This window comes from Aspergillus glaucus (genome assembly GCF_001890805.1).
Source record: "Aspergillus glaucus CBS 516.65 unplaced genomic scaffold ASPGLscaffold_9, whole genome shotgun sequence".
Lineage (NCBI taxonomy): Eukaryota > Fungi > Ascomycota > Eurotiomycetes > Eurotiales > Aspergillaceae > Aspergillus > Aspergillus glaucus.
Window position 1 is genome coordinate 186,774 of NW_019170461.1, and position 22,310 is coordinate 209,083.

General features: G+C 51.6%; 12 protein-coding genes across 12 annotated transcripts; 7 read left to right on the top strand and 5 right to left on the bottom strand.

The window, feature by feature from the left end:
- Window positions 1-131: 131 nt before the first annotated feature.
- ASPGLDRAFT_1453851 (putative NADH-ubiquinone oxidoreductase 12 kda subunit) lies at window positions 132-962 on the top strand. Its single transcript, XM_022541848.1, has 3 exons — window positions 132-297; window positions 353-596; window positions 688-962. The coding sequence occupies exons 2-3, from the start codon at window positions 371-373 to the stop codon at window positions 765-767; spliced, it is 306 nt and encodes a 101-aa protein (XP_022401249.1). The 5' UTR covers window positions 132-297; window positions 353-370; the 3' UTR covers window positions 768-962.
- Window positions 963-1,163: 201 nt separating this feature from the next.
- On the bottom strand, window positions 1,164-2,723 carry ASPGLDRAFT_25248 (pH-signaling protein PalC; the record flags this gene model as incomplete). Its single annotated transcript, XM_022543469.1, has 2 exons — window positions 1,164-1,412; window positions 1,467-2,723. 2 exons carry the CDS (start codon window positions 2,721-2,723, stop codon window positions 1,164-1,166), a joined length of 1,506 nt encoding a protein of 501 aa, XP_022401250.1.
- A 125-nt stretch (window positions 2,724-2,848) lies between these two features.
- ASPGLDRAFT_46455 (Bromodomain associated domain protein) lies at window positions 2,849-4,118 on the bottom strand. Its single transcript, XM_022546447.1, has one exon. The coding sequence runs from the start codon at window positions 3,906-3,908 to the stop codon at window positions 3,258-3,260; it is 651 nt and encodes a 216-aa protein (XP_022401251.1). The 5' UTR covers window positions 3,909-4,118; the 3' UTR covers window positions 2,849-3,257.
- Window positions 4,119-4,182: 64 nt separating this feature from the next.
- ASPGLDRAFT_125671 (transcription initiation factor TFIID subunit 7 family protein) lies at window positions 4,183-5,646 on the top strand (the record flags this gene model as incomplete). Its single annotated transcript, XM_022540581.1, has 2 exons — window positions 4,183-5,206; window positions 5,312-5,646. 2 exons carry the CDS (start codon window positions 4,183-4,185, stop codon window positions 5,644-5,646), a joined length of 1,359 nt encoding a protein of 452 aa, XP_022401252.1.
- A 95-nt stretch (window positions 5,647-5,741) lies between these two features.
- ASPGLDRAFT_25251 (uncharacterized protein) lies at window positions 5,742-6,445 on the bottom strand (the record flags this gene model as incomplete). Its single annotated transcript, XM_022543470.1, has 2 exons — window positions 5,742-6,337; window positions 6,436-6,445. The coding sequence occupies 2 exons, from the start codon at window positions 6,443-6,445 to the stop codon at window positions 5,742-5,744; spliced, it is 606 nt and encodes a 201-aa protein (XP_022401253.1).
- Window positions 6,446-6,589: 144 nt separating this feature from the next.
- Window positions 6,590-7,721, top strand: ASPGLDRAFT_74015 (enoyl-CoA hydratase/isomerase family protein). The gene is made up of 2 exons (XM_022549713.1): window positions 6,590-7,031; window positions 7,092-7,721. The coding sequence occupies exons 1-2, from the start codon at window positions 6,715-6,717 to the stop codon at window positions 7,585-7,587; spliced, it is 813 nt and encodes a 270-aa protein (XP_022401254.1). The 5' UTR covers window positions 6,590-6,714; the 3' UTR covers window positions 7,588-7,721.
- An 82-nt stretch (window positions 7,722-7,803) lies between these two features.
- ASPGLDRAFT_35057 (uncharacterized protein) lies at window positions 7,804-8,757 on the top strand (the record flags this gene model as incomplete). The annotated part of the gene is made up of 4 exons (XM_022544501.1): window positions 7,804-7,812; window positions 7,881-8,114; window positions 8,170-8,247; window positions 8,314-8,757. The coding sequence occupies 4 exons, from the start codon at window positions 7,804-7,806 to the stop codon at window positions 8,755-8,757; spliced, it is 765 nt and encodes a 254-aa protein (XP_022401255.1).
- Window positions 8,758-9,084: 327 nt separating this feature from the next.
- On the bottom strand, window positions 9,085-9,990 carry ASPGLDRAFT_35058 (uncharacterized protein; the record flags this gene model as incomplete). The annotated part of the gene is made up of 1 exon (XM_022544502.1): window positions 9,085-9,990. The coding sequence occupies one exon, from the start codon at window positions 9,988-9,990 to the stop codon at window positions 9,085-9,087; it is 906 nt and encodes a 301-aa protein (XP_022401256.1).
- A 329-nt stretch (window positions 9,991-10,319) lies between these two features.
- On the top strand, window positions 10,320-12,610 carry ASPGLDRAFT_148481 (oxidative DNA demethylase). Its single transcript, XM_022541965.1, has 2 exons — window positions 10,320-10,501; window positions 10,555-12,610. Exons 1-2 carry the CDS (start codon window positions 10,341-10,343, stop codon window positions 12,350-12,352), a joined length of 1,959 nt encoding a protein of 652 aa, XP_022401257.1. The 5' UTR covers window positions 10,320-10,340; the 3' UTR covers window positions 12,353-12,610.
- Window positions 12,611-14,140: 1,530 nt separating this feature from the next.
- ASPGLDRAFT_125838 (putative HLH transcription factor (Hpa3)) lies at window positions 14,141-15,792 on the top strand (the record flags this gene model as incomplete). The annotated part of the gene is made up of 4 exons (XM_022540594.1): window positions 14,141-14,348; window positions 14,404-15,141; window positions 15,190-15,426; window positions 15,479-15,792. The coding sequence occupies 4 exons, from the start codon at window positions 14,141-14,143 to the stop codon at window positions 15,790-15,792; spliced, it is 1,497 nt and encodes a 498-aa protein (XP_022401258.1).
- Window positions 15,793-16,828: 1,036 nt separating this feature from the next.
- ASPGLDRAFT_1454841 (uncharacterized protein) lies at window positions 16,829-20,920 on the top strand. Its single transcript, XM_022541851.1, has 3 exons — window positions 16,829-16,920; window positions 16,984-19,594; window positions 19,649-20,920. Exons 2-3 carry the CDS (start codon window positions 16,999-17,001, stop codon window positions 20,740-20,742), a joined length of 3,690 nt encoding a protein of 1,229 aa, XP_022401259.1. The 5' UTR covers window positions 16,829-16,920; window positions 16,984-16,998; the 3' UTR covers window positions 20,743-20,920.
- A 504-nt stretch (window positions 20,921-21,424) lies between these two features.
- ASPGLDRAFT_87476 (uncharacterized protein) lies at window positions 21,425-21,721 on the bottom strand (the record flags this gene model as incomplete). Its single annotated transcript, XM_022550423.1, has 1 exon — window positions 21,425-21,721. A coding segment is annotated over one exon (297 nt), but the record flags the coding sequence as incomplete, so codon positions are not given.
- Between the last annotated feature and the right edge of the window lie 589 nt (window positions 21,722-22,310).

The following is a 22,310-nucleotide window of genomic DNA, read 5'->3' on the forward strand; positions in this document are numbered from 1 at the left end:
TTGACAGCTGGTAGTGTCCCTTATCCATACCTTAATCTTGTATATAGCCTGTATTATTAGGGGTGTTTATAGTGGCAATGACAAGGATTCTGGTCAATTCCTCGCTCATTGTAGGGCCTAGAGTTACCATTTCCGGAACATTATGTGTACACAAAGTTGACTAAGCTAAATACACAAATTGCACAATGACCACTCACCGCCCTGGAAAATAACCAATCATGGAAAAGCAAATGCGCATTTCACCTCCGCCGCCGGCACCCATCAAGACCTCATCCAACTCCGTCCGAAGCCCAGGTAGTGAGTTTCCCTGAAACCCCCAAAACGAAACCGAACCCCCAGCTCACCTCCCCAGCCGAACCGAAAAACCAAAATGCCAACCCTCGAGTCCGAAGCCTTCAAGGCCAAGAAGCCCACCGTCCCGCCGACGTACGACGGCGTCGACTACGACGATAACGTTGCCGTCCACAATGCCCGCGACGCGGTTATCCGGGAGCAATGGGTGCGCAGCATGATGTCGCGTCTTGTCGGGGAGGAATTGGGGAAGTGCTATTCTCGCGAGGGGGTGAATCACTTGGAGAAGTGTGGTGTTTTGAGGGGTGAGTTCCTTCTCCCAGTGTCCGGGTTGCGTTGGATGGGAACAGGCAAAGGAATCCATGTGGGTAAATGGACGTATGCTAATGGGCACAGAAAAATACTTTGAACTCATCGGCGAGCGCAAGATTAGGGGATACCTTGGACAGGAGAAGAACTATTTCACGGAGAAATAAGCGGGCTTTTTTTTCTATGTTTTATTGAATAAAAAACGGATTCCTCTTCTACGTCTTGTCTGTTTTATGGTATTTTGTCGGGTTATTTAGCTTTTCGAATTCATGGACCGGATTCATATCATTTGAGAACCGCTTCTACGACGACTATATCGGACGATCGGATGGTATGGATGGTTTATCGGGTGCATGCTGTCTCGTGTTGAGGTGTGCGTGAGGAATCTGGGGAGGTTTGAGAATGAGGACGAATGGTGTACTTGTACTGTACATATATCACTACAACACAGGGCTTTATCAAAGTTACGAGCTCAAGATATGGTCTTTCCGTGCTCTATAACCAAACATGAATTATAGACTCCAACTAGATCGTTATATAGCAGTAGATACAACATATGGGTATCAATAATAAGCACTCTCATGCTCAGCACGTTTATCTGTATCCCTCACATCAACAGCAGCTTCCTCGTCACTGTCATCTATATCGCTTCCTGGTCCTATCTCGTCATCTCCCGGCGGAGCACGCATCCGCACAAGCTCCTCTTCATCCAATGATGGAAGCTTGTAAGGACCAGGAGGGGAATGGATATCTCGACCGGAGGGCAAGTTCGTTAGAAGGTCCGTCGATTGGGGGACCAGTTGCGTGTTGATCTGGATATCCTTAGTTCGGCTTACCAGGACTGAAGGTAGTGAAGGGGATCATACTGTATCATTCATCCTAACCCATTTCGTTTCCAACATCTCAATAACTCGCCCCTCCTCTTCTCTCCCAGCATTATCACCTGGATCAAGCTCACTCATCTCCCCCCGATCCCGACTCCCAGCATCCTTCTCCATCTTCCGCTCTTCCCTCCGTTCCGACCATTCCCGTTTCAACCTGGAGAACCCTCGCTCCCGCTTTGCAGAGCCTTCCATCAAACTCGGTGGTCCAATCCTCAAACCTAAAGCACTCTTCGCCGCTCGCAACCAAGCAATCCCCTCCCCAACCTTCCCACCTAACTCCGCATCGACCCCAAAGAACCGACAAGCTCTCGCCCGGGCCACACGCCCCAGCACGCGCGCATACTTAACCAAATCATCTTCAATCCCGCCTTTCCCTTGTGCACCCACAGCACCTAGTCCGGCAGTCGCCTGCTCCGCGTATTCGGCGGCGCGGACACATAACCGCGCAAAAAGCATTGCGCGGACCTTGGGGATCTCAGCCGCGCGCACCATCCAATCCTTATCATTGGGATTGCGCGTCTGGATACAAATCGCGACGTAGGAATCATCCTTTAACACAGCTAGGAGTGTTGCCTCTGCTAGTACGAGCGAGGAGAGAGCTGATTGCGTTGCGGGGTCGAGATCCGGTACACTGTTTGGCGCCGTGCCAGTTGACGAAGAATATGTGGAGAGGAAAGTATGTACCGCGCTAGCTTGTAGTAGGTATTTCGTAGCTGTTTGTACGGCTGCGGTGCGTTGCTCGGGTGCCGGGGTCTTCGTGGCGTATAGCGTCCGGACGACGGTAGAGTGCGCCATGTTACTCAGTACATATCCCAGCGTCGTTACGGTAAATGCAATCTCGAAATCAATGCCATGGCCTCGGACACGGCCGGCACTCGTGCCTTTGCCCTTTATGGGCAGCGAAGGGGTAGTGGAGGACAGTGTGGCGCGCCATTCGGACTCGAGCTCGGCGCGGAGAGTTATCTCAACTTCCTCTGTATTATTTCCGATAGTAGTTCCGCTCAATCCATTCGAAATAGCAAGGAGGTAGGGCAGGTAATCGTTCAAGGCGTTGAGGACGGTGATCAAGTGGGCGTCTTGTTGCGGGCCGCGGGGTAAGCGTTTATGGGCTTTGAGGGCGACGCGGAGCGCATGGCGGGCTGTTGAGGCGACTTGTGGTAATGAGGGATGAGTGTTGGAAGAGAGGAATGTCTGGAAGGAAAGGTGTGAGGTTGTTGGGAGGATGAAGCCGTAGACCATGGTGGTTGATGGCGGAGGAGGAAGTTGGATGGGGATGGTTGGGTTGGGCTGATGTCACCGCAGCCAAGAAGATACCAGGGGTATGGGGTATTTTTCTGCTACTATTGACTAATATGAAAGGTTTATGCGATGATTAATCTATTTATTGCTGTGTTCGTGGCTCGTCTATGGTCATAGAGGTAGATACAGACTGGACATGATAAATCCTTCTGTAGACAAATCCCCGGGCATTGGGGTACTTCCTCAGTCCTGCCCGGTCTATATCTATTCATGGTATAATCACACCGTCCTCCTGTTCTCGACTCGGCTATTTAGTCACCAGGAGTTCCCTGCACATAACGGATCCGTTGGCAAGTCCGGGGAAATAGTCCGTAGTTGGGCTGACGGTGACTCGTACAAGCAGAACGACTGGAAGAGCCTAGAACGTAGGTCGAATCGAATGGGTATCTTCGAGATGCGTTTGTTTGTCGATGTCCTGCACGTTCTTGTCGAAAATGTCGTGTTGACAAAATTTCAAAATCCTCCCATCGCTTCTCACACATCCATCCCCTCAGCTTCCGACAGATTACTAGGAGCACTGCTCACAGCCGATGTGTCACTCCCAACCCTGTGCCCCGGCGTCCTTGAACGCGCCTGCTGACTCCATTCCCGAATACTAGGAACACCACCCTCGATGACAATAGGATGCTCCTCAGCACTCTTCCCAAGTACAGTCCCCGCATATCGTGACTCCTCACCCGTCTTACTGTGCTTCTTCTTCAACGCCGTTAAAAAGTCCTCCTTCTCAAGCGAATCCGTATCAATCATATCGCCCTCACTGGGTACGAAGCCCGCAATACGTCGAATTTCACGATTCGTCGGACCCGAGAACCAGCTCAGGAACGCGTCCAGTCCACGTGTATCCTCCTCTTCTTGCCAATCTTCTTCCCAATCCCGTAACTGGGGGCTTAATGCGCCAGTATCTTGTAATGCTTGGTATATGTCTTCGAGGACTGGGATCGGGTCACCGGGGTGGGCGTTGGCGGCATGAGCAGCTGCGGAGGAGGAGAGAATCATGAGATAGTTTGCGACGAGGTCTGTGAGGGTATCGAGGACTGAGGGACGGGTTGCGTGGAAACCAGCGGCGCGTAGGATTTGAATGATGGGCGGGCGAAGGAGAGCGTTATGAAGGTTTGGGGTGGACATGGTGGTGTAGTAGAAGCTGCAACGTAGTAGAAAACGTGTATTTGCGAAGAAGTAGTTACGATAAATATGTGCCAGACAAATAGAACGCATGCAAAGACAACATATGGTGGTGAATAGAAGGTCAATTGAATGATGGTCGTGGTTGGAAAGGCGGACAATCTCTTTTCTTCCGGCGACTCTCCGCCCCCGTCATTCTTCGTCTTTCTCCACGCCAACAACGCATCACTTGAATACTTTTTAACCAGCAAGAGTCTTATATATTCTTGCTATCGCCATGTCCGAGACTCCTCGACCTTCTCTCAAGCTCACTTTGGGCAAGAAGAAGGCCCCGGAGGAGAAGCCGAAGCCTCAGAAAGCGCCCGCGCCTGCGCCCGCGACCCCGTCCAGCGAACCTCGCAAGCTGACCTTGAAGATCGCCCGCAAAACAAAAGAGAACAATGACGAAGAGAAGCCAAAGAAGAAGCCCTCGAAAAAGCGACCAGTGGAAGCACCTGGTCTTCACGAGCCTACCGCCGTAGCCCCCTCCAGCGCAGGGCCGAAACGACTGAAGCTGAACCCGTCGAAGAAGCCAGGCGTGCAGTCGATCCGGATTAAAAACAAAGGGCTGGTCCCTACCCGGCCGGTTGGCGTTGGATACGATTCTGAAGCTTCGGATAATGAGGCAGATCCGGCTATTGAGGAACAGTTCATTCTACGCATGCTTCCTGGACCCGACTGTGATTATCTACGAAAAGCGGTCGAGGAGCGGCTGTTTGACCGGTCAGAGTTTTGCTTCAAGCCGCTCACGCGAGAAGGACGACGCGCTGTTATTAAAATCCGCGACAAGCAGTATGCCGCGGCACTGGTGGATCTGCCATGCATCGTCGAAGGCATGAAGAGTTGGGACAGGAGAGGGTGGTATAAGTCTGCGGATATCTGCCAGATGCTTCTAGTCCTGGGACTGGTAGCCAATGATAAGGAAGCTTTGGAGTATCCGATACCGTCGGATGTTGAACAGCTGGATGAGAAGACCCTGCGGTACCCGCACGGGCTGACGCCTCCGCTACGTTGGGCGAGGAAGCGACGGTTCCGCAACCGGGTCAGCACACGGACGATCGAACAAGTGGAAAATGCTGTGAGTGATTTGATCGAACAAGACGAAGCCTCGGTTGCGCCGCCTCGGTATGAATTAGTCGACAGCGCGTCACTCAATCGGGCCGAGGGACTGGTGCAGAGCGGAGATTACTACGAGGACGAGTACTACGATGATGAACAAGATGCAGAAGGTGAGGTTGATGAAGGTATGCCGGGGATGACAGGTGGCATGGATGATCTTGAAGATGCCCTCGCTGCCGAGATGGAGGCTGCTCTGGCTGCTGGGGCAGAGGACGAAACGACGGGTGCTGCCGCGGCCGCTCCACCAGATCGCGGTGTATATGAAGCAGGAACACCGACAGTTCCCAAGCCCCAGTCACCAGCGGCAGAGTCGTCTGGCGATGAGAGTGAGATGTCCGAAGGCGACGAGGAAGACGTGCCCGAGGAGGAAATGGATGAGGAGCAATTAGAGCAACAGCGACAGTTCCAGCAACGGCGCGAAGAGATTGCCGAACTCGAGGCCTTGATTAGGTTGGAAACTGTCAAGTGGGAGCAAATGATGAACCAGATCCTGAAGAACAAACTGGCCAAGCGGATTCAAGACTTGAAGAAAGACCTGTCCTTGAGGAAGGTGGCGATTGGAGAGGGTGACGATATGGACTAATGTTTCTCTGCTTTCTTTGGCATTTATACCCCGGAATTTACATTATGTTTTAATTTGCATATCTCAAGAGACTGAATACATGAAATGACAGCGCTTTATCTCCCCACCACCGGATCCCCAGTTGCCTCTCTAACCGCATCTTTCACATTCAACCGTTTATCCAACTCCAACGTCTGCTGTCTGATATCCGCCAACCCCTCAGCTGGCTCCGGCGGACTCTGCCCAACCCGATCCCCCAACACCCGATCATGCTCCTCCCTCTTCCTCCCCAAATCCCTCATCTGATCCTGCCCCCCATCCCTATCCTCCCCAAACCCCGAATACCCAGGCCCAAAAGCACTCCCGACAGGACCAGAATGCGCACCCGCCTGCGTCCGCGCACTGCTTCGAGTGCCCTTCTGTTGGACCGCGTCCGCGATAGCCCCCTCGGCGGGTTGCTGCTCAACGCCGTATTCGAGATCGATGTCCGGAGCACCTTGTTTGCGGGCTTGTTCGCGCTGGTGGTCTGCTTTTAGGCTGGCGAGCGTTTCGTCGCTTGAGGGTTTGGAGTTTGCTGTGCGGTGGGTTGTGCTGGTGTTTGGGACCGGGTCGCCTCTTTGGCGGGTCTGTTCGAAGGGGTTGTGGGTGATGGGGTTGGAGGATTGGTAGTAGGTGGCTTGTTTAGGGGGTTGTTCTGTTTTCATTTTCTGCGCTTAGAGAGTAATATAGATTTCTATTTAGAGTATGTAGAGGTGAATGGATGTATGTTTCTATCTCTAGGTTAAAGTAGAGGCGAGACCTGATACGTACATGACGTCATGTAGATTAGACTTGTTCTATAACAGCAACATAGTACAGCATCCTGATAAGCATAGCATACATCTAGAATACGAACTTTCTAATATAGATCAACATCACAGGATGAATTGACATTCGGCGCTCTAGATATAGTCGCTTATCTGACCCAAGCATGTGATGCCGCGGAAGACAAATAACCGACGATGCGCCTATAACAACAACGAAACCACTACAATCCCATCTCACTACCCGCAATCAGTGTAACCACAACACACAAACCAGGAGTAAACAATGGCAACTCTATTCACAATCCCCATCCCTGCCACGGGGGGCAGCATCGTCTGCTCGAACCCGACCTCTTCGAACGAGGACAAGAACATCTATGTCCTCGCATTCGCATCAGGGAAGGATAACCGGCTGATTCCCGCGTTTATCGACGCGCTGCTGCTTGCGCTTGATATAATTGAGCACCGGTATCCGAAGGGTGTGGTTGTGACGACGAGCGGGATCCAGAAGTTCTACAGCAATGGATTGGATTTGGAAGTTGCGATGACTACGGAGGGATTCACGCAGAAGTGGTTGTGGAAGTTGTTTCGGCGGTTTTTGACGTGCGTCTCCCCCTCCCCCTTTTATCATATAATAAATTTATATGCTGATATCTATGACAGCTATCCCATGCCAACAATCAGCCTGTTGAACGGCCACTCCTTCGCCGCCGGCTTCATGCTCGCCATGTACCACGACTACCGCATCCAAAACCCGTCCCGTGGCTTCCTCTGCATCAACGAGCTCGACTTTGGCGTCCCCCTCCAAGCCCCCATGATGACCATCTTCCGCGAGAAGCTCACCCCGCCGACATTCCGCGACGTGGTCCTGGGTGCGAAGCGATTCCCTGGTCCCGAGGCATTGCAGCGCGGTGTTGTTGATGGGGTCGGGGAGTTGGAGGAGGCGGTGAAGTTTATTAAGGAGAGGGGGTTGCAGACGAAGGCAGAGACGGGGATTTATGGGACTATGAAGGAGGAGATGTATCGGGAGTCGTTGGGGATTTTGGATGATGATAAGGGGAATTTGGAGTGGAGGGAGAGGGTTGAGGAGAGGAATGATGTGTTGAGGGAGGAGGGCCGGAAGAGTGTTAAGGTGTGGGAGGGGAAAGCTAAGTTGTGAGGTGTATAGTCTAGTGATAATGGATATCAGATAAACAAACCCTGTTGAGATAAAGAGAAGAAATGTGTAATGTTCATTGTGATGCCTTCACTGCAAACCAGCCAAACCCTAATCACCCAACAACCTGAGCTTCCCTGTGAATTCAATTTAATACAGTCAACAATACCTCACAAGTTCAAATCCCACAATGCCTCTACCCTATTCCAATATTCCAAAATGCCCCAGGTACATTTTCCTCTCAACAGTAACTCCTTTTGTTATTTATTCTCCATCTAACAACCCTTTTCGTCTAGACAAGCAGAAACGGCAACGACGAAATGAAACGAAGCATCCACGACACCCAAATCGAACCCCCTGAGCCGTTGTTTGCGTCGACTATGTCCATGTCTACTGTTCAGAGAGCTCAACCGAAGGAGTTTCGCGATTCTTGTCTGTCAACAGAGGGCTACTGGAAGGAGAAGGCAAGTAATTTGCAGAACGCGTTCGCGGCTGGTTCTGATATGAATGGGCAGCCTCAGCAGCAGATGGTATGGTATTGATTAAGGCTATGATTTCTGGAAGAAGGTTTGCTCATTGGACTAGAATACCCTATCCGACCAAAGCAATCATGGCTCAGAAGACCTACCAAGACCTCGTCCGATGGTGTTGAATCTGAGCACGGTAAGCCATTACCACCATGCCCCAATATCCGTCCAATTACACCAATACTAAACCTCTACTCGCCAGACCCGCCCAAACATCCCCGCCATCCAAATCCAAATCCCATCCCCCTCAACAAACCCCATCACGCCCAACACCAAGCCCTCCAGCAAACCCATAACTAACCCACCCCTTTCTGGCAACGCCATCTCCCATATCCTCCAACACACGAAGCCCGATTGCCCCAAAGCGCAAACCTGGATCACAGCGCAGAGAATCAGCGAGGAGACGAAACAGTGTCTTGCGCAGAGGATCGGATGTCTTGGTGTGACTGAGCGTGGGATTTTGGAGAGGAAGATTGCGGCGAGGCTTGCTGAGAAGGCGCGGCAGCAGGGTGGTGTGGGTTTGGTGCAGGGGCAGGAGCAAAATCAGGGTAAGAGGGTGGAGGAGTGGGTGGAGGGGAATTTGACTGCGCAGCAGAGGGTGAAGAGGGCGAATGTGAGGCTTCAGAGGGCGGTTGGGTTGGAGTAGTTTTTTGTCGTTGTTGTATCTTGAGAGGAGGGTGTTGGGATCGCTGGGATCTTATTTTGATAAACCCGTTTAGTCCAATAACGCCTAATGTACATGGATAACAAGAGTGACGAGCCTGCCCAGGGGTTTTTCACGATTGACAGCCCTAGATTGAAGCTCTTTGGCAAGAATAATCTCATGCAGGCTCAATTCCTCCTGCATGAAACCATCCTGGTCAAAGGGTTCGAACCCCGGATTGTCAATCGCAAAAAACTCCGGGTCCGTGTTAATAAACACCATAAATGCAAAAATTCTTCATATCTCATAGCAAACACCACCAGCGTTCACTCACTTCCTGCCCCTGCCAGCTCCCGTCGCTCTCCCAGGAGTCTCCAGCTTATCCACCAACGGCCGATACGGCGAAGCTAGCACATGCTCCGGTGCTCTCTGCGTCAAATCCTCCCGTAGCGGCTCGCCAGCAGACGGGCGTCGTAACTGCTCCGCATGCATTTTATCCAACGGCTCGCCCACGATTTGATACTTGGCCCAGTTAATGGGTGGCATACGGACGACATTCTGTGGCGTTGGGAATGTTCCAAGGTTCGAAAAGACATCACCCTCTCGCCCTTCTACCCCCTCATCACCCGCCATTTCCTCATCATCGTCCTCGTCCTCGTCCTGGTCGGCAGAGAGGTTTAAATTGATGAAACCCCCCTTATCCTCCGCCTTCAGATTCCCACTCGTCAACTCCCTCGCAAACCGCTCCGGATCCGCCGCCGCAGCCTTCTTCATCCTATCCAACGCCCGCATATCCCTCAAACTTTGCTGCTTCTGTAACTGTAGAATAGATATTGCTGAGCGTAATGCGATAACATCCGGATTATCACTTTCGGAAATAGGGCCTATTGGAACAGGGGGTGGTGGCTCGGTGGCGACTTCCGGTCGCGTTCCTGTTCCTAATCCGGTTTGCTCATGATTTTGCGGAGGGAGGGCTGAGAGTGTTGCTGCAGTTGCTGGCGATATTGAAGAAGAGGAAGATATTGGTGGAGGGACGATGGGATGGCCTAAGTGGCCGTTTTGAACGGGGGCGATTTGGGCGAAGACGGGTGTTACAGGGGAGTATGGGGGTGGCGGGGGAGTGCCTGAGCGGGCATCGTTGTTGTGATTAATGGTATTTCTGGTGTTTTGTATTTGTTTCTGTGCTTGTTGTTGTGATTGTGGTTGTTTGTGTGGTTGATTTGGGGGAGATTGCATTTTGAGAGAGGGAGTGAGGAGGAAGAGGATCGGTGAGATGGAGGCGCTGGATCGGGGTTTATCAACGGGGCGCAGCAAACAACAAAGAGCGCTGTCAGGCACAACACGAATATGATATGCAGGGGTATATGTTTTTCTGACTTGTTTATTTCTGTTCTAACTTTGAATATTCCAAATATGTTCAGGGATCAAGACTATGTACTCCGTAAAACGCCGTAATGTATCAGACTTTATCCTTATCTGATTCCCCACAATCATCCGATGCCCGCAGAATCTCACCGCCCAAGAAAAAAAAAAAAAAAGTCCATCCTTCCAATTCAATACCTCAACCCCCTTCAACCATTTCCAAAATGAAGCGCAAGACAGGAAGAGAATCGCAGGGTGCCAATGGCCAGCCCGACTCCAAGAAGCGCGCGTTGTCGAACGAAGAAGCGGCCACGCGCTTTCGTGATGGTCTGTTTGACGGTGCGGAGCTGCAAAAGTACACCACGGATTATGCCAAATCGAAGCCGTATGTCTCTATGTACAGGTAGACTAGATCATTTTCTAATTGCTGCTGTATAGGTACCTACATGGCGTGATCCACCCCGTATTCAACGATTCCCTACTGCGATCGGTCCGCGACGAAATCCAAGAACATCTCCACTTTACCGAAAAGGAAACGGACATTTACAAGATCTTCCAATCGGGCGACTTGGCCAACCTGGATGGTTTGGACGATGCGTCTCTCTCGCGACTCCCATCGGTGCTGAAGCTCCGCGATGCCATGTACTCGCAGCGATTCCGTGAGTATCTCTCCGGAGTGACCGGGTCAGGCAAGCTGAGTGGACGCAAAACGGACATGGCCATTAACGTCTACAATGAGGGATGTCATCTACTGTGCCACGACGATGTCATCGGAAGCCGTCGTCTGAGTTATATTCTGTACCTGACCGACCCGGATACCCCATGGCAGGCTGAGTGGGGTGGTGCGCTGCGGTTGTACCCCACCACGACGGAGAAAGATGTCAACGGGGAGGACGTGAAGATCCCCAGTCCGGACTACAGCCTCAGCATCCCACCGGCGTTCAACCAGCTCAGTTTCTTCACCGTGCAACCCGGTGAGAGTTTCCACGATGTCGAGGAGGTGTACCATCCCAAGGAGGGGGAGGACAAGTCGAAGAAGCGCGTGCGTATGGCAATTAGTGGCTGGTTCCACATTCCCCAGGAGGGCGAGGATGGATTCGAGCCGGGTCTGGAGGAGAAGCTTGCGGAGCGCAGCAGTCTGGCTCAGTTGCAGGGTCGTGGTGACATCTACGACCTCCCGCAGCCGCAGACAGTCGTGTACGATGAGAAGCCAGCGGACGAGGACAAGGGCAAGGGCAAGGGTAAAGGAAAGGCCAATGACGAAGACGAAGAAATGACCGGAAACGAATTCACCGAATCGGATCTCGGGTTCTTAGTGCAGTACATCAAGCCGTCGTACCTGACCCCAGACATTGCGGAGGAAATGTCAGAAACGTTCAGCAACGAGTCATCCCTTAGCCTTGAGCGTTTCCTGTCAGACAAGTTCTCCGCTCGAGTGCGGTCATACATCGAAGAGCAGGAAAAGCAGGGTCTGCCCCCGTCAGCAGAGGAGATCCATGCGCAGACGGGGTGGGCGGTGGCTCGACCACCGCATAAGCAGCGATATGTGTATAAGCAACCATCGGTGGCGGAATCTAAATCGCCGATTGACGAACTGCTGAACGATCTGTTCCCGTCGCCGGCGTTCCGGAAGTGGCTAACGCATGTTACGGGATCTGACCGATTGACGAGCCATAATGTGCTGGCCCGGCGGTTCCGTCACGGACAGGACTATACATTGGCTAGTGGTTACGATGGCGAGGAACCACGCCTGGAGTTCACTCTTGGTCTGACCCCGACACCGGGATGGGAGAAGCAGTCTGATGAGGAGGAAGAGAATGAAGACGGCGAGAACAAGAACGGCGAATCCGCAGAAAGCAGCGAACCCAAGGCTAAGGCCAAGTCTGAGGACGACGATGACCTAGTTGTTGGAGGCTACGAACTCTACATGGCTGGTGATGGAGACGATGAGGAAGATGCAGCGATCTACCGTTCCGCCGATGCCGATGAAGACGACGGGATTTTACTCACGACTGCAGCGGGCTGGAACCGACTCAGCATTGTGCTGCGGGATCAGGGGACACTGAAGTTTGTCAAGTACGTTAGTGCAGCGGCCAAGGGCGATCGGTGGGATATTACGGGAGAGATGGGGGTTGAATACGATGACAATGATGACGATGAGGACGAGGAAAAAGAGGAGGAGGATGATGATGATGAAGAGGGGGATGACGATGAAGAGGGAGACGATGAGGAGTAATGTACATCAAGAATAAAAAGGTTACTCAAGCAAGGGCAAGCAGACCAGATACCACACAATCACCTCATCGTTTGTTGTCTGCAAGGATGTAGAGTAGTGTACCCCCAGCCATCCATGTTAATCTGTACGACTCGACCAAAGTGAAATGACCAGTCGACGGTACACTGCAGGTCACACACTCTTTGTCTCCGCTGTGAGTACTCCATACGGGTACTGGCTCTACCAATGGCAGCCGACCACGCAATTCCTCAAAACTAGACTCTTAACCGGTACTTTGGAGCATCCTTACTACTATTACTAGTACTCCAACTCGGACCAGTCAAGGTCGACCGTTCATGTGGAGCGCTGATCGCCACGTGATGGATGTCTTCTCCATCGATACAGTGCCATTACCCGTAATGACAATACCGTACAGAAAACGTGTTGACCTCGTGATTCCAACCTTTTTTGCAGTGGCCCGGAGGCGTGTAACCCGATTGGTCGGTTAATGAACGATCGACCCCCCGGCGGTTGGGTTGCCCCACTTCCCGTTCATCCAGAGCCTAACCGTTTCGGGTAATACTGTATTCTACACAAAGAATATGCAGTGTTATTAAAGACTGCGGATGGACAATAAAGAATATTGCCGATGATTGATATACATAAGAAGTAGGAGAATAGTTGTATCGATTTGAAATCTCGCAGTCTAGAATCACTGGACTCAATATCGAGCACAGACTCGTTCCCGCATCTGAGACGCCGATCGGGTAGTGCAGTGGAGCGTACCTGGCAGTCTCCTCCAGAGGGGAGGGACTCTGCGGACTCTACACTTGGAACTCAGACTCGGACCTCACACTTTAAAGAATTTAAATGTCATAAACTTATCCATACAGTGTCTCTGTCTGTAAGAATAATACCGAATCTTGACTCGAAATACAGACCCATTACTGATCTGCAAACGAATCACTCGGCAGCTGCAGACACATGGCAACACACGCGACTGACAATTCCTATTAATATTTTCGTAGAGAGTAGCATGTGTGTTACCGTACAGCCAGAGTACTCCGTACAAGTAAAGTACTACGACTGAATTAATTTCTCTCCTGAAAAAAAAAAGAAACAATCACTTCCAGCCTTAAAGAATCACCTTAAAAAGCAAGAAGAAAAAGAAAAAACGAGTCTAACTGTCGGTCCGGCGTTTCTCTTTCTTTTTTGCTATTCTTATTTTTTTTTTTTTTTTTTTTTTTTTTTTTTCACCTCCCTCCCTCTGATCGATCAGTTTCATTTCCACCACTTTTCCTCCCACACTGCACGTACCCTTCCCTCTGTCTTTTCACATTCTTTTCCCTCTTCTTTCTCCCCTTTATTTCAGTATTCTAACCTCAACCAATATGTACCGCACTCTGCAGGCTCGACTTCTGACGTCTCACTAGTCCTCCCCTCCCGGTCTCTTTTGCTGCTGTTTGCGCCCGGTCGATTATCTGTCTCTCTTCCTCGTTCTCTCCCGCCGCTGTCTGCCCGTTCCCGATCATATCGCAAGGGTGATGACCGTGTGATCTCGGTTTTTTATTTTTATTCTGCTCATTTATTCATTCAGACAAGGCAATCGACTTCTTTCTTTCTGTCTGATCGGTTTTCTTTGATCCTCCGAGGCCCGTTTCTTTGATCCTCCGAAACCAAAGCACGTCTTCCACTTTCCTCTTCCCCGAGAAACATTCCCATTGTGCCCTGGTTTCGGATCATGAGATAGTCTGAATCGATTTCTGTATTGATTATCGAAGAAAAAAGAAAAAAAAAAACAACATTATCATGGACCCCTCCATCTCCCACCGGCCTTGGGAGACCACCGGCTCACACACTCCTCCGGTTTCGTCTTCACAAACTCTCCCTTCCATCTCGACTTTGACGGCGAGCATGAACGGTCATGTTGTTCATCCGGCAGAAAAATCACCCGGCAACCTGTCGCTGAACACCATTGAACGAGATTCGGGGAACTGGTCAATGCCTCATAGCACAAGTACGGACGCGCGCTTTAAAGGACGGAACGTGAACTGAGCTGATAATCTAAAAAGGATCCTCCACCTATTCAACCGCAACAACCAGCACCAGCAACTATCCCTCCCTCCAATTCCTTACCTCTCAACAACCTTCTCCAAACCGCGTCTCCTGCGTCCCTGATCGATCCCCCTACCCTCATGACCACTCCAACAGCAATACTCCTTCCTCTACCGGTGCCCAACACTCTCCTGGCTATGGCGCCTCCGCTCAACCACATCCTTCCACCCTTCCCTCCATAAATTATAACCATGAGGCCGCATCGCAACGAGGTAGCATCGCAGATCCTCCCGAGTCGCGACGGAGCAGTATCGACAGCCGCATGAACCAAGGGATCAGCTCATTGGCCATCAACCCCTCCTCACCTTACCACAGCACTAATGCCTCTCAAACATCCATCGTCTCCAGTCTCCAACGCGAACGCGGTATTGCTACAGACATGGGAATCTATCGCGGCCCTCGTTACTCGGGGGGGTCGGCCATGTCACCGCTCGGTCCACGAACGAGCGAGCATCGCAGCTTTGCGGCAGGCCGCACTGCACCCGCCATCTCCAACAATCCTCGCTCTGAAATCTACAATGCAGAGGCACCGACCGCGGGTCTCGCCTACGCTTTCCCTGATCCGGATGTTACTCGATCCAATTCCCTTTCCTCGTCTACCGAAAAGTCTACACCGCAGTTTTCGCGGAAGGGAAGCACAGCAGACTCGATCAGCAGTTTGTATTCGGATGCGCGTTTGCCCCGGGGTCAGCATGGTGGGTCTACCTTCGGACTCTGATGAATTTAATGCTGATACGTTACAGAACTCCCCCAAAGCGTGCACCACCATAGTTTACAGCATAAGCAAGTCCGGGATCTCATTGGAGATCCCGATCCGGCCGGAAATACACCTTACAGCCGGACACCCGAGCTGAGAGTTACCCATAAGCTGGCGGAGCGAAAACGCCGCAGCGAGATGAAGGATTGCTTTGAAGCTTTGCGGGTGCGACTTCCGCAGGGCCAGACCAACAAGTCTAGTAAATGGGAAACCCTTACACGAGGTAGGCTCCTCCTCTCCCCGGATTATGAAGTACAAGAATTAACATCGTTAAGCAATCGAATACATCTCGCATTTGGAGAAAAACCTGGGTGGTGTCCGTCGGGAGAACTCACTCTTACGGACCGAGGTGGAAGATTTGCGTGCCCAGCTCAGTCAGCAGCAAAACGGCCATGCACGGACTCAATCGATGTATGATCCCCATTCAATGGCCGGACCGCACACGAACGGCCACGGTCATGGTCATGGCCCGGTTTTTCATTACAACCACGGCCCTGTGATTACCCACGAACAACCACGAACACTTCCGCCGCTCATGAATGGATCCTCAGCGATGCAAGGAGTGCAATACACGGACGAGCGACGGTAAAAACCTAGTTATATTCGTTTCACCACGCGTTGTATATTGCCAACTTGATGGCACTTTTTACCGTTTCTCTCGTCGTCCTTCAACATATTCTAGATGTGAAACGTGTTACGTTGCTGGCCACACTGGTTTGGATGTTTCTGTGTGTTTATTTTATTTTATTTTGTATCCCTATGAGGGGAATATACCCGTGGAATTCTAATTCCGCACGATATCCGGCTTGGTTTTGTTACGCTGTGCGATGTCTGCTCTCCAGCGGGAAGTTTTTTTTTTTTTTTTTAATTTTTTTTTTTTTTTTTTTTTGGACTGAATTGATTTAATTCTGCATTGGGATGACTGGGATGGGAATGGTTTGTGTCTCTACTAAAAGAATCCGAGAAACCGGCGTGTTTGGAGTTCAGTTTGGATTATGATTGTTGTACCGTAGCATGCTGTAGTATTCTATTGTAGTCTGGATTGAGTGTCTGTGCTGTGCTGTACTATGTAGAGATACTTGTACAAGTCCCCGGCGGCTACAGTTCCCTAACATGGGCCATGATTGGCGGATGCACAACCACCGCCATTCCCAATCTCCCCAAGCGCCGACCCCAGTCCAGCGCGTACTCTAACACGCTGTTTCTGTTTTCTTGCCCAATATTCTTGCTTTCTTCAGGAAACAGCCTCGCAGCTGGCCATGCGGGTGGTGTCCTTGTCCAATCATGCTGGTTACATGGTCCCAAGCTGCCGCCGGCCAGATCCAGATTGAGATCGGGAATAGTGAAGAAGCGGGCTGGTTTATTTGCTTCTTTACTATGTACAGAGAAGATGGACATGTGGACTGGACTTCGTGGGCTAATAATAACATGGTAGCGATTAGGTTTTTGTTGTCTGTTGTCGTCTGTTGAGGGTTTGATCTTTGATCTTTTGTCTTCACTCTTTTCTCTTCTGGTCATTCTTTGGAAGTATTTTCTCCGTTGGCTCTGGCCTGGCCTTTTTCTTTACTTATTTGTCTTTGTTGTGAATGAAAGACCTATTGTCTCTTTCTTTGTCTTTCTTTGTCTCTCAATGGGCCGTCAATAATAGATCCATTCAACATCCACCATTCACCACTCTCAGCCTCAGCCCGACTCTAGGAATCGACATCGATAATCCGTACGTCTCGACTACACACTACACTATACAGCTTAATACTAATTAACACACACACAGACACAGACACACATAGGAAGGATGACCGGCAAACCAATCATCCCAACCCTCCGCATCCCAACAGCACCCTCCTTCCCCCTCTCCTCCCCCATCACTGAAGAAATTCCCAGCCCGCCGTCCTCAACCTGTTCAGATGAAAGACATCACCATCATCACCGGGATAACCGCCATCAACCCGTCGAGGTCTCCAAGACAGCGCGGCTGATGCCGCTGCTGCATACGTCTGAGCGGGACGCGCATCGGAGTCAGATGGTTGAGACGGATGAGCAGGGTGGGTTGAAGGTTGCTGGCGCTGGTACGAGTCCTGATGCGAGGAAGCCAGTGGGTTTGAACCTGGTGACTGATTTCTCGTCATCATCGCTGTCTGTCCCCAAGCCTAAGAAGCGGGGTCCGACGCTGGTTGATTTGGAAGGTTTAAAGACGCTATGTCGGACGCGCGAGCGGGAGAGATCAGTGCAGATGATCAAGGGGATTCTTAAAAAGAGGAGGTCGCAGGGTCTGCGACGTGTTCAAGTCCCAGATGGATCGTTGGAGCCGAGGAGGGCTGTTTTTGACTCCCATTCACCAGTAACCGAGGAAACTCATGAGCGGCCGAATAAGAAGCGCAAAGATGAACTCTCGCCGGGTGATAGACCGATCACGATTGGACTCAGCGTTACGTATGCGGATTCTGTGGATTCGGATTCGGATAAGGGAAAATCGAGAGAAAGAGAGATTGAGGGTATTGATAGCCAGATCACCCCCGTGACGCCGTCGATTATTGTCACCCCGGCTGGAGAGGATAGTTTCTGGGAGGATGATATTCCGGGACAGCAGCAGCATCCGAGACCTCGGGTTGCGTCGAGTATTTATTCGACGCCGACGCCGAATCCTATGATTGATTACGACGAAGTACCGCCTGTTCCTGCTATTCCGGCGTATCACTCTAGGGCGCCAACGGCGACGGCGACTCCGAATTTACAGCAGACACCGAATGTACAACAACAACAACAGCAACAACAACAACAACGGAGGTCGATCTTTAGAACGAGAAAGTCGCGCGCATATTCTACAGGAACTCTCTTCGAAGAAGACGACAGCCCAGCCTCAGCACAACCGCAACCGCAACCCGAACCGCAACCCCGGCCTCGCTCTGAACGAAGAAAAGCCCTATCCAAGCTTAGCATCAACACAGATACAAACCGCCACCAATCCCAGGGGTGGTGGACGTACCTTCTCTCCCCATTGTTGAAATCCAGCGCCTCGACATCCGCAAAAACGTTAACGCCAACGAGCCCCGATCGACCGCCTCTACTACCAGAGCTACGTGCGAACTCAACTGTCTCTAGCGAAGATTGGTGGGAGAAAGATTCTACTTCGAAAGAAGTCTCATGCTTCTCACCTGATACACCCGAGACTGAGAATGGTATTAACCCCGTTGAGTGCGGATGGCAGGGCGTGACGACGACTACGAATCCGTTTTTGAACATGGATCGAGGTGTGTATACAAATACAAACCGAGGCAACGAGGGCGGTAATGACATGGCATCGGGGATGTTCGCAGGACAGGTGATTCAGGGCTGTGCGGCGGAGTACTACCAAGCGTGCGCGCATGAGTTGTTCAGCGGGAGGCCGTATTTCGAGTGTGTTGGGCATGTCTGCTCGATTACGCCGGTGGCTCCAGCTATTCAAGTCTCTGAAGCTGCGAAGGTGGAAGAGAAATCGGGTGGGAAAGGTGTTGCTGGTTTTGCTGTTGTGGACAAGCATGCGGAAGTCCAAAGCCCTAACTCCGAGAATGACCGCGCGCAGTATTTCTCTGGCTCTACGGCTGTTAATGCACCCTCTGTGAGGGAGCCCGAGACTATGAATACCGCGAAACCCAAAGAGGGTGCTCGCAATCTGACGATCGAGACGGGCTCTCGACAGCCTGACCTTTTGAACCCGTTCACCCAGACGACAGCAGCCCGTCCAGCAACACCAGTCACCCCATTTTGCGTCCCCCCTGTCGCCGCATCGCCTCCACCACCACTTCCACAGACAAACACAGCCACGACAGTCACAGTCGAAAGAGCAGTCCCTCACTACATCGTCGTCCCGCAGAGCCAACCACCACAGGCCCCGTCCCCGGTCTCTCCCGCGTTTCAGCAGGCTACTGAACGGACTGGGATTCCGTTATCTAGTCTACAGAACGGACCAGCTCCATCGTCTAACGCGCAGGGTGGTCTGGAACCCCCCAAAGCACCTGCTGCTCTTGCTAGTCAAGTCAGTCTGTGGCCGAACCCTCATCCCACGGGAACCGCACCAACAAACACATCCAACGACGGTTATGTCGTCCAATGGCCTAACCATCATCCAGAAAGAGACGTAACACCACCAATCATCCAGAGAGAATTCACCACAACACAAATCCACGAAAAACAAGACAAAACCGCCAAAAACAGCAGCAAACCAAGCATCCTGGCCAAATGCCTGAACCGCAAAACCGACAAAAAATCCAAAACAAAACGCCGCTGCTATGCCGCCATCGCCTGCCTCTTCTTAATGATCCTCGTCGTGGCAATCCTCCTCGCCGTCTTCCTAACACATAAATCCGGGCCCTCCAGCCCCTCTACCGACACAAACACCACAAAAACAACACCCACCAGCTCAAACTGGTTAAACCTAACCGGATACCCGCCCATGCCTACTGGTCTCGCGACGATCGCTGGTCCGAAATCAAAGAAACAGGAATCGGGGTGTGTTTATCCAGAGACGTTGTGGAGTTGCGCGCTGCCGAAGGAGCAGCAAGAGAATAATAACCCGTATGACGCGGATGAGCCGAACTTTCTGGTTCAGATTCGGTTTCGCAATGGGACGTATTCGAGGAGTACGGTGCCCGTTTCGAAGAGGAGTGGCAGTGGTAATAGTACCTGGGAGCCTTCGCCCTCGGTGCCATCAACACGAGATCAAGAGTTTCTGGGAAATACAACAGATAACAACGCCGAGCCGTACGCGGGCGAAGAAACACCATTCTTCATGACCTTCCTTTCAACACAATCCTCCTCAAACTCAACTTCCGACTCCAGTCTCACACGAAGAAGTTTCTTCCCCAACCTCACAGACATAATCCCACCACCTGACTCCGACTCCGACGGCACAGCAGCCCCAGCAAACCTCTACCCCCTCCCTGAATCCCAGCCGATACGACTTTACAACCGCGACCAAGACGACGAGCACTACGGGTTCTACGCGTACTTTGACAAATCGATATTCCTCGAATCCGACGCCCCGCTGAATGGAAAGCCAGTTGATACGATCTCAAGCGACAAGAACGGGGGTTCGACAAAGGAAAACGCACGGGTACGATGTACATGGTCCCAAACGCGGTTTTTGGTGAAGATTTGGACGAGGGGGGAGAAATCGGGGAAGACGGTGCTTCAATCATCTACCGGCACCACCACCACCACTTCCTCAACCTCCAGCCCTACCGCCACCGGCACATCTAGTATAACGGCCGAAGACTACACCCGCCCGGGCACATTCCCGTACCCAGTGACAATAACCCTCGACCGCCACGGCGGCAGCGCATCCCAGAAAATGGTCTATTGCTACGGCATGTCCGACGACATGTCGTTGAATTCCACAGAGATAAAACTGCAGGTCGAGGAGAGGGGGTATGATGGGACGCTTGTGAATGCGGCGCCGGGGGTGTTTAATAGTACGAGTGTTGTTAGTGATGATGGCTGGGGAGGGGTTGATGGGGGAACTGGGGGGTGTGGGTGTGAGTGGGTTAATTGGGGGGTTTAGTTGTTTTTATTTTGGGGATAGTTTGGGTTGAAATGAGATAGGGTTGAGGGGATTGATCTTTTGAACTGGAGGAGATAGGATAGAATTGGATATGGTATATGATTAATGTATTATAGCACTTGGCTAACACAAACAAGCAATGATTAATTAAACCAAAACAGAACAAAACGCCTCTACCCATCTATCAATCTGCAATCAATCAGTCTAGTCTGTTACCAGGCCATACATAATCCTGGATAAATCAAACCACCAACAACCAACGAAAAGAAATCAATCCATCCACCTCACAATCTCACCACAAAATCAAGACACATAATCAACCAGTCCAAGCTAGCCAGCTAGCTAACTAGCCAACTCAGTAAAAGAAACCAAGTAATCCAACAACACCACCAACCACAGCACCCAGTCCCGACGCACTCACCTTACCACCAAATGACTTAAACTCAACCCCAGTAGCAGTAGGATACGCACCGCCACCATTACCCTCTTCATCATCACCGCCCTTGTCACCCTTACCGTGGCCCTTGGAAGGAGTCGCAGACGCAGACGCAGACGCAGACGCAGACGCAGATGCAGAAGCGCCACGAGCACCAGCGTTAGCGCCGCCGGGGGGAACGAAAACGGGGATTGTGCTGTGGATTAGGGGCTTGCTGGTGGTGGGCTTGGGGGCTTTGGTTAGGTTGGTTGGTTTGGGGCCGGCGGGCTTGGAGTCGGAGGGCTTCTCGTGGGGGGGCTTCTCGTGGGGGGGCTTCTCGTGGGTGGGTTTCTCGTGGGTGGGCTTCTCGTGGGTAGGCTTCTCGTGGGTAGGCTTCTCGTGGGTAGGCTTTTCGTGGGTGGGCTTGTCGTGGGAGGGCTTCTCGTGGGTAGGCTTCTCGTGGGTAGGCTTCTCGTGGGTAGGCTTTTCGTGGGTAGGCTTTTCGTGGGTGGGCTTGTCGTGGGAGGGCTTCTCGTGGGTAGGCTTTTCGTGGGTGGGCTTCTCGTGGGTGGGCTTGGAGCCACCTTCACCACCAGCAGACGAACTCTCAACAGGAACCGGCACAGGATTAGTAGAAGTCACCGGGACAGGAGTCTCCGAGGAAGAGTCAGTCTTCTCATGGGCCTTGGCCCAGGGGCACTCGGGGTGGGTGCAGACGCTGGCTGTTTTGATGGCGACGGCGGAGGTATCCTTTGCTGGGACGGCGCCGGCGGAGGTGCTGGCGGCGAGGGCCAGGAGGGTTACGGCGTGGGTGTGTTTGAAGTGCATTTTGTTGGTTTTTGGTGTTGATTGTTTGATAGATTGAATGGAAAGTTGAATTGTTTGATTGATGCTGATAATAATGACTAAAATTCAGGTGGCAGGAAAGCTATATTTATAATTTAGATCTCTCTCTTTCCTCTATTCTACTCCCATCTCCGTGCTCGACTATACAACAACGAACTCGTCAGCCATTACCGGATCCGAAGCACCACGTACTACGGGTACTGAATCCGACGACATGGTTCCATTGTCTAGCAGACAGTCTCAGGAGATGCCTTTGGTCCAAAACTTTCAAACTCGAGTCATTGTCTACTTGATGTGTATTCAAACG

What these genes read in the sequence shown, in the direction of transcription:
- ASPGLDRAFT_148481 (XM_022541965.1), top strand. Translation starts at nt 10,341, where the DNA reads ATGAAGCGCAAGACAGGAAGAGAATCGCAGGGTGCCAATGGCCAGCCC. An exon ending in GATTATGCCAAATCGAAGCC is followed by an intron (nt 10,502 to 10,554) that starts GTATGTCTCTAT and finishes GCTGCTGTATAG; the next exon opens with GTACCTACATGGCGTGATCC.
- ASPGLDRAFT_74015 (XM_022549713.1), top strand. Translation starts at nt 6,715, where the DNA reads ATGGCAACTCTATTCACAATCCCCATCCCTGCCACGGGGGGCAGCATC. An exon ending in TTGTTTCGGCGGTTTTTGAC is followed by an intron (nt 7,032 to 7,091) that starts GTGCGTCTCCCC and finishes TATCTATGACAG; the next exon opens with CTATCCCATGCCAACAATCA.
- ASPGLDRAFT_46455 (XM_022546447.1), bottom strand. Translation starts at nt 3,908, where the DNA reads ATGTCCACCCCAAACCTTCATAACGCTCTCCTTCGCCCGCCCATCATT.
- ASPGLDRAFT_1453851 (XM_022541848.1), top strand. Translation starts at nt 371, where the DNA reads ATGCCAACCCTCGAGTCCGAAGCCTTCAAGGCCAAGAAGCCCACCGTC. An exon ending in GAAGTGTGGTGTTTTGAGGG is followed by an intron (nt 597 to 687) that starts GTGAGTTCCTTC and finishes TAATGGGCACAG; the next exon opens with AAAAATACTTTGAACTCATC.
- ASPGLDRAFT_1454841 (XM_022541851.1), top strand. Translation starts at nt 16,999, where the DNA reads ATGACCGGCAAACCAATCATCCCAACCCTCCGCATCCCAACAGCACCC. An exon ending in AAACACCACAAAAACAACAC is followed by an intron (nt 19,595 to 19,648) that starts CCACCAGCTCAA and finishes TGCCTACTGGTC; the next exon opens with TCGCGACGATCGCTGGTCCG.